The sequence below is a fragment of the Carassius auratus genome, chromosome 47 (assembly GCF_003368295.1).
Source record: "Carassius auratus strain Wakin chromosome 47, ASM336829v1, whole genome shotgun sequence".
NCBI lineage: Eukaryota > Metazoa > Chordata > Actinopteri > Cypriniformes > Cyprinidae > Carassius > Carassius auratus.
The window spans coordinates 6,809,684-6,819,351 of record NC_039289.1 but is presented as its reverse complement, the minus strand read 5'-3'; the positions used below and the strand labels follow the sequence as shown (position 1 = coordinate 6,819,351).

The window sequence follows — 9,668 nt, the reverse complement described above, 5'->3', positions numbered from 1 at the left end:
GGTCATAAAGGCGTCACAAAACAAATCCGAACTGAGCTTCAAGTGTTGTTTAGAGATACAGATGCTTTCTATGATAAACAGATTTAATTTAGGCCTTAATTGACATGTGAACAATTCTTGACACAAGTAAATAGAGCACTAAACATTGCATAAACAAGGAAAGTCAAAAGTTTGTAATGCGCGACAACCAAGAGGTTTGATCTACTTTGTGATGGGTTTCCGTGTTTAGATGTTTACTGTGCTCTATGTTTGTTTACATGTGATTGATAGCTTAAATTAAAACCATATAACACAATCATATCTCTTCACGAAATTTTAATTAAGTCATTTGATTCATATGGATTTTTGGATGAACTATTGCTGTAACTTGCATTGATTAATAGATTTTAATCAAGGTAGCGCCATATTTAATTTTTGACGAGAATGAAAAAGGCTGTGAGGGACAGAAATGCAGTGTGTTTGATTTATTATACTGTTATTTAACATCATATACTGATTGTTCCGCTGATTAAATGTATTTCTGGTTTTAATGTTGTTATGAAAATTAGTGATCTAGGGCCTTTATAAAGTCTGTTGCATTGTAACGACTGTAGTCTATAATTCCCAGCCAGAATAGTTATTTTCATTGACATTAAAGGGAAATAACTCAATATAAACATAGGAGCCTGAGAAAAAAAGCTAATTTTAAAAGAAAATTTTTAAAGAAAAATGAAAACTTAGAGGCGTTTGCATCCGAACTCTTCATATGCAATCATGTAATCCATAAAATATTTAACTGCATTCTGATTATGAGCTTTTTAAAGCATAACATAATCGAATTACAAGTATTGTATGTGATTTTTGGAATCTGATTATGTAATATTACATGTAATCATTTACTTCCCAGCACTGGCTGCAGCTCATAAAAAGGTGTCATGTTCCTTTAAATATGGTGTGTAGTTTGTAGATCACTTACACAATCCAAAATCAACAACAAAATGGATATCAGACAGCAATACTACAAACAGCATTTTATCTCAAATTATCAAACAAACCTTCAATTAGGTGACTGGACATACACAAAAAATGTGGCAATAAAACGCCTCAGATTTCCGATCTCGGAACACAAGCGTAAATTCCTACTTTCAAACCCTCAAAGTCATACACGAAGGCCTGAGGCAATGTGAGCTGCTTTTCCATATCAGTCCTTGAGCCTAGTAAACACTAGAAGAGTGTGCGTTCCCCTTTAAGAGGCCCCCACCGTTCCCAACGCGGCGGGAGGCAGAGCGCATTCCTGGAACAGCGCGAGAGGGGAGGAAAAAAAATCACCAGCGACCTGTTTCAAGTCCCCCCAATAGAAACTGTGCCTGATTTGTGGCCAATGTTGGAGATGTAAAAAAAAACGGAGAGAGGAGGAGGGGGAGGGAAAACACTAAAGGGGGTAGCTATGGAGATAGAGCGTTTTCCTGGCTGCTTTCTTTGACAGGTGTTGAGTGGGGTAAAAGTCTTAAAACAGAATCCAGCATGTACGCCAAAGGTAAAGGAGCTGTCGTCCCTTCTGATAGTCAAGCGAGAGAAAAGTAAGTGAATCGCGCGCGCTAAAAACAGTCGCGCTTTGCTTATTACGGACTCGCAACTTTCTAAAACTGCGCGTGCTCATGTTTAAAGGTGTATTTAGTGCGAACTGTCGCTCTGGAGTGATCGTCCAGAAGTCTTCCTAACTTTATAGCCGGTTGTAGCACTTTAATGTGTTGAGTTGCCCGTGCAATTTCGATTTTATTTAAGTTTGGGTGCGCACGTAAACACTTGAACCAGTGCATCCAGTCTGAGGGATGTTGCATGCTCGCATCTCTCGTTTTTAAGCTTGTGAGTCTTTTGCATCAACATTACATGCCGTGCATCTGTTGTGTAAGAGTTACATTGCTGGATAAACGCATCCGAGTCTTTTTTATTTTTATTGGACGTTTTTGGACGTTTTTGTTCACGTTGGGGAGGTGTTTAGTCGCCATTCGTGTTTGTTTGCGCTCGTTTATTTCTTATTTAATACTATTTGTATCTCATCGCGTGTGTATTTGCACGTTTTGGCTTCAAAGCTAACTGATAAATAAGTTATTTTAGTTATCCCGACACGTATCCCCCGATTATTTTAATATGTTGTGTTTTGTTGAAGCGCAAAGTAACGTTAGCGGTTGTTTTTTTTTTTTTATGAGAACTAGTTTTGCTGACTTTTACTGTAATATTTTATTGTAGTACATCACCATGTGATCTTTCCACTGCTGTGTACAATCTGTTGCCATTGAAACCACCTTACAACCCTTAAATGTAATAAAGTGACCTGCAATATTCATAAATCTGTCATATGGGGGTCGAAGGTTACTGTGTCAGGCTTGGAGACCATGATAGGAGTGTCTGAAATGATTGTGGAGATGTTACACACTTTGGCAGGAAGAATGCTAGGAAATATTGATGGTCCTAGTTAAACTGCATGAGAAGACTGCTAATATGTCGTATAGGAGATCAGCATCCAAGAGAAATTGCTTCCAAGAGTGTTTTTGTATGGAAGTTCTGGAAGAAAGTGCAATTGGCCAGGTTTCTCAGACTTGATATTTTCGTCGTTCAGATGTTTGATTGCCAATTTGAAAGTATAAATTTCAGTGTCATGGAGTAGTTTTTGTTTAAAAAGCTTCCAAAAAGTTTGCAACGTCAACAGTTTGCACAAAAACAAGGTGTACACTGCCATTAATGGACTGAAATGGTCATTTTGACTCTTAACATCCTCAAACACAGGTTGTTCAAGGATGTAGACGACCCCTCATGTGTTGGTGCCATGGGCACCGCATTAACACCGCAGGTTACCGTTTCACGTGTTGTATTTAGAGATGATGTGTTGTGACCACACAGGCTTTATTCTGTTGCTGGACATTAATACATTTGTCGCCATCGTCAAGCAAAGGTGTCATTAACCTTAAGCAGCTGATTTAGGTTTTTAGGTTTAGGATGCACTCACCAAGTTAGACATCATTCATTGGCGTCCTTGGCAAGTTTGTTAAAAGTGAACTTGGGAGGACTCTGTCAAGTTTATTGCAGCATTGTTGACTTTTGATTAGTTCTGAATAGATTTCAAAGCTCCGGTTCATCAGAGTTTAGCATCCACAGATTCGATCTAAATCAGTTGGAATGCCACAAGAAATTGCGCTGTGTTTTTTTTTTTTTGGAGTGAAAACCGATTCTGATCTAGATCTCCATCTCTTGTTTTCCCCCAACATCTTGAGCACTTCTCCGGCTTCCCTGAGTTTATTGGTGTGTCTAAGAGGCAGCGAGTAGGTCTGAAATGCATGGTTTTGATTTCATCCAGATGGTTCAGCCTCCTTCATAGAGGTGTTTTCAGCCACATATAAAGGGAATCAAGCATGCACACAGAAACAGGACGTTGTTCTTATGAAGAGAGTCTGATTTGCTCTGTTTTGGATAAACGTTGTGCTCCGACATGGATGAGAATCAATTAATTTTCCGCCTTGTATAGCTGGATGTATTGCTTTTTAAGTTTACTTTGAAGAGAGATGTTCTCTGTAATTATTTAGGGGCATATTTAATGATCGCTCTCAGTTGTAACGCGGAAATGTCTGTTTTGTGCGCGCGTGTTTGGAAATCTTTTCTAAAAGAGCGTTCGCTCCGCTTTCATCGGAATAATTGAGATGGATTGCTTCATGAAAGTTTATCAACATTTTTTATTTAGCACTATTGCTTTGCTGAATTCTTCTGTCAATCTTTGGTTATTATGAATGAAAGATCAGCTAAATTGGGTTAAAAAAGTACAAGGATATGGAACAAGGCCACACCAACAATATTATGACAGCACTTTTCATGATGTCAGTGGAATGGCAGGCCACTTGTGATTGGTTTGCAAATCATTTATTGATATAAACGTCTGTTGTGTCACTCAGTTTGCCCATGTTGCACTTATTTTATATATAGTTTGTTGGAATAGTTTTTTCTTCTGATATATTTCTGGTTAAATTATTAATTTCAACAGAATATTTGCTCAAAACTGCAGGAATGCACTTTAAAATAATTCTATATGTGCCATTTTTTTTATTGTTATCTGCAGATTGTATATTTATTTACATTTTTTTTACTGTTTTTCGTCTAGCAGTCATGTAATGTTAATTTTCAAAATCAGTAATAATTTGTGATTTAATAACATTGTTAATTGCAATTTTTAGAAAACAGCAGTAACCCTAACCCAATAGAAATTGTTTTTAGCTTATTAAGAACAGCACAATTTTTTTAATCATTGCATCCCAATAATTTAGCAGTTTTGCAAATGTTAGCATGGATGGTTTGCTTGACATTTACTGAAAATAAAATAGTGTAGAAGCAATTAATAACAGCCTAATTAATAACAAATAATTTGGCAATTAACACTGACTTAAATAGGAAATGTTGATGTATAAAGACTGAAATTGTGAATTCTTGTAAAACATACATTAATAATCTTTGTTTTATTTCTAATTTTGGAAAGTCAAATTTTTTTTTACAGTGTGCAATCATTCTCAAAAAACTACTCCAGGAAAAAGAAAATATGACCCAGACTACGCATATATAGATTTCTGAGTGGCTTTTGTGAAATTTGGGTCCTGAAGCAAAACTAAAGCTCCTATGATGCATAATATGCCTTAAAACTTCTCCTCTACCACCTTTTCAGCTCTCCTCACATGCTGTTCGTCTTCACACGAGACCCTGCAGTTAAATTATTGAATGGAGACAGCAAAGTTCATTTGTTAACTGTCTGCGCTTAAGCTAGCTAAACTTGGCTCTGCCTTTTTTTATGCATAAACGGAGTCTTGACTGGGAGCCTCGGGCGAGATGTCAAGATGTATTCTCAGGTTAAGTCAGGAGATCTCATCATGATGTGACTGGACACACAGTCAGCCGCCATGCCTGAATGGCAGAGCAAAAGCAGAACCTCGTCAGATATTCTTGTCCATCATCGGCCTATTGACATCCACGCTGCCGTCCGTATGCCTCTGTCAAGGTCTAAATTATCCCTGCTAAGCGGCTCTCAGAAGCAGGCGTGTGAAAACGATATCCCTCGACTGGTCTTACAGAGTCATTAATCTAAATATTAAGTCAATAGGTCTGCCGCCTTATTGCACCCCTAGCTGTTGTATTGCATGAGGATTAGTCGAGCGCACACCGAGCATCTCAGCCTGTTGATCCTTTTCCTCCTGCGGTCTCACTATTAGTTGAAATACAGATATGTTCCTCTGTCAGTATGACAAAAAGTGTTCCCTGAAGCCCATTGTAGGTGAAGTCCTTCTCAATAATGCATCAGGTCTAGAGCAGGAACCCATCATCAACCTGCAGAAGCTCCTCAGATCATCCAGAGCTTACGATGAAAATTTCATCTGGCCACTCGTGGGAATCTCCGTTTGATCCCTCTCAACGCAAGTTGGGTTCATATGAACTGCGTCTAGAGGTCAGGTTTTCAACAAACCAACAGATGTGAACTGTATCATTGACATTGACCAATTGGGTACATAAAAAATTGTTGACTAGCCTTAAGGCCCATTCACACCAAGATGAGAACTATCGCAGGAATGATAAAGTTTTCAAAATCATTCCAATTCTATGAGAAAAGAGAAGTTCACACTACAACTATAACAATAATGGCATTGCAGAACAATGTTGCTAGAATCACTTTCAGATAAACATTTTTTTAGCTGATGAACGATAAATACAATGAAAAGCTTGAGCATTTAATATGGCAGAAAACAAAACTGTAGTGAGCATATAATAAACAAGACATCTGTTGGTGTTGATGCTAATTTAGCTATCGTTATAATTATCATTCTTAACATTAGGGATGCACGATCATGATTTTTCATGGGCGATTCCGATACCGATTTCTTTTACAAGCAAATTGACCGATTCCGATACCGATTTCCGATTTTTAAAAAAAATTATCTTTAAGCTACAAACAAGAAAGAAGGAAAGTGTGCATAAACAAGATGTTTATTTGGTATTTAATAGGCCATCTGAAATTAATGGCAGTAACTGCACAGTAAGTAGCCTACATTCAGTACAAACATAGATGGTACAGACATCAGCATTTAGCTTTTGTTTTTGAATTGGGTTGAAACTACATAGAACTGGCCTTAAATTAAAATATTAAATGTAACCATGTAAAATTAAAGGCAATAACTGCATAGTTCTACAGTCCAAACAACACAAATTAACACACATTCGATAAGAGGTTTATTAATCAGCATTCAGTATTTAGTTTTAAATTTAAAACAAGGTCTTTGCCAGTGAAACTAAATAAAAGTATGCTATATAAATATTATTCCAAAGTGAAAAATAAATAACTATTGTCTCAAGTTAAAAAAATATAGATGTGAATCACTAACCTAAAAAATTTTAATTGGATGAATAAAACACTTTTTTTTCAGTGTGCTACAGCAGGTGATTTTAAAATCAAACTCAGTCGATATAACTTTAAGGTAAAATAAAAAATAAACATCTATACAGAACTGACATTTACTTCTGGTTTTTCAAACATGTATGCAAGTTCTACTTTATAAAAAAATCCAACACGTGAGAAGTTGAGCTGAACATTCTTCACTGTCTCCGCTTGTGCAGGGCGCGGACAGGTACAGATACACTCTCGTAGCTTCAGTGAGCAGGAAAGGGACTCTTATTTTTTGCAGTCCGCTGTTCGCTTCCTGCTGTCTGTGCCTCTTCCTCAAATGTGTATCTCTGCACTTCCAGTACTGAACGGCTGCCCATGTCCTGTGCACAGATTTCGAAATACTTCCACACAAATGGCATAGTGAATGATTACAATGTAGTCTGTGTACGTGGGGCACTTCCTGAAAAATCGGTCGAAAAAAAGAGCAAAAACCGGCTGATTGCCGATCGCGTATTTTAAGCAAAAATCATCCGGTTCCGATTTATGGCCGGTCAACTGGTGCATCCCTACTTAACATTGGACATCAAAAATGCTGTGTAAACAATACTGACTGTTGATGTCAATATAGTTACTATTATTGTTATCGCTCTTTATCATTTTAAAAAAATCTCAAATTTAATGCAGCAAGTGACAAAACTGCAGTGCATGCTTATAATAAACAGAATCTAAGCATCTTTTGGTGTGGCCGCTAACATAGTTTTTCGTTATAGTTATGGTTCTTAAAACGCTTGAGCATTAAAAGTGGCAGCCGACAAAACTGCAGTGTGCACTTCTAATAAACAGTGTTATTGTCTGTTGATGTAGATGCTAATAGAGTCATCGTTCTTGTTATTGTTTTAAGAATTTAACAAAACAACAGTGCATGCTTATAATAAACAGAATGTTATCAATGGTGGTGTGGACCCAAAAAGAGTTATCGTTCCTAAAAGCTTGAGCATTTTAAGTGGCAGCCAACAAAATCGTAGAGTGCTCTTGTAGTAAACAATGTTATTGTCTGTTAATGTGAAATGCCAAGTTATCGTTCTTAAAAACCTAGACTAGAGATTTTAAAGCAGCCTGCATCAAAACTATTATCGTCTATTTGTGTGGATGCAAATATAGTATCATTATAGTTTTCGTTTTTTTTTTACTTCTTCGTATTTTTACGATTAATCGGTTTATGTACTTATTTCAGTTTTGCCCATTTTTTCCCCAAGTAAATTATTAATAAAAGGTCTTTATCATTCAACATAGACTTTTTAGAGATTTTAACCATTTTGCATTGTCATATCCTCATCAAAAATATACCTGGAGTTGTGTTTTATTATGTGTTAGTAATCGTTGAACTCTTCTGCAATAAAAACACTGACCCATACGTACTCTAGCAAATTTCGCAAGGAGATTTCAAATAATTTTTCACCATGGCAGTCCTCAGGGCTTCTAAAGTAGTTTAACATCCTGAACAAAGCTTATTAAGGAATCTTTCAGAATACATTTTCACAAAGAATAAGAATAAAGCAGAATAAGATTGCAGTACATTGCATTTTATTATGATTTTCCTGTAAACACACCGCTTATACCTGGGAAACAGCTTTATAGCTTATGCTGTGAAATTGTAAACAATCCTTCGAATAAAGTGCCAGTGGCATGAAACCTGAATGGAACTCACATTGTAAAGTAAAATCCATCAGAAGGTTGTCCAGAAAAAAAAGAATTTTCACACAAAAACCTGCTGTGTGAAAAAGAGCAGTGAATACTTTTAATGTTTAAAATACATTTAAACATTTACCTCTCTCATTCAGTCTTAATTAGGCTGCAAGACTGAATTATGAACTGGTAAACGACAAACTGATCACAGATCATGTTTGTAAAGCTTTAAATGTTAACTGTTAGAAAAAGCTGTTAACATTGCTTTTTTTCTCGAGCTTACTCCACTGCTGTCTGCCTCTGTCATCTTGCTGAATGCTGCAGTGACCGCAGAGATGCTGTTCGGGAAGCACGTGACATAAAACGAGACCAGCTATTGGCTATTCGCTACTTCTACTGTACTGGCTGAGTAAAACCTCCGGTGACTCATTACTGCCACACATTGGTCACCGAAGATTTAAAATATGCACGAAATGAGCCGCTTACGACAAATAAAAGTAATTTAGCAACTAATCGATGACTAAATTAGCTGACAACCATTTTAATAATTGATTTTAATCGATTAAATCTATTAGTTGTTTCAGCTCTACTGTTTTTTATAGCAAATCAAACTGCAAAGCACTAACTGTAAATTCAGAATAAAACCAAATCTTTGTGCTTTTGTAATATAAGCCTAAAGAAAAATCGGATGCCGCTTTCTGCTGTCTGTTTATTTTAGCGCAGCACAAAAATTCACAGAAACTCTACATAGGAGGCTACTTGTTGCACAGTTTTTAGTTCTTTATTTATTAAGTAAAATATATTTCTCATATAGGACTATATATATAATGCATAAATAGGCCTATATGAGAAATATATTTTTATAGCCTAGTTTTATGTTTTTCTCTGCTCGCAGAAGCATTGCAGGTGGGTGATGTGATATGATGATCATGTGAACTCTGATGTTCTGTTGTTTGCTGCTTTTTACACATGGATGTAAAATTAATTCCCTGAAAACAAATGTTAGTATTTTTAACGTGTCACAGACACTTATCCTTTCTAATTTAATTAAATTCTAATTAAAAATAATCTTGTTGGTTAACGGATAATAATCAGTTAATGAACGTCGGTTAGGATAAATAACCGAAAAAATGAACATCCCTACTTCTGTCACATTATGGGAAGAACCTGCGTAGATGTTCTTTGTTTTTGAGAAATATGAAGTGGGACATGAGTTCCACACCATACTTAATTGTTAAAAATAAGTCTGCATGATAAATCGAATGCGTTTATCATGCGTTTCTTGTAAGTAAAGCCGGTTCTGTGATTAGTAGTAAATCTTCATGCTGATCCATCTGAAAGCATGTGCTGAAGATTTACTACTAATCTCAGAACCCACTTTACTTACAAGATGCACATGATAAATGCATGCGCGATTTATCGTGCAGCCCTAGTTAAAAATGACCGTAATTAAATTGGAAACGAAACTCTGACATCTTTTCCTGCGTTGCACAAAAGTACAACTTTGTTGACAGCTGTATATATACTTGAGGGGAGCTCTTAAAATCAGTACGTCTGATGAAACACCAAGAAATAATTCAGACATTTGAGG

At 36.4% G+C, this 9,668-nt stretch overlaps 1 protein-coding gene across 2 annotated transcripts in view; it reads left to right on the top strand.

The window, feature by feature from the left end:
* The first annotated feature begins 1,364 nt into the window (after window positions 1-1,364).
* LOC113064942 (single-stranded DNA-binding protein 3-like) overlaps window positions 1,365-9,668 on the top strand; it is a 60,628-nt gene continuing 52,324 nt past the window's right edge. Inside the window, exon 1 of one of the 2 annotated variants that reach the window (XM_026235961.1) lies at window positions 1,365-1,559. In XM_026235961.1, the coding sequence (XP_026091746.1) occupies window positions 1,504-1,559 (56 nt within the window). In that variant the 5' untranslated portion in view covers window positions 1,365-1,503. The remainder of the gene's footprint in view (window positions 1,560-9,668) is intronic. The other variant, XM_026235963.1, reaches the window with a different exon arrangement.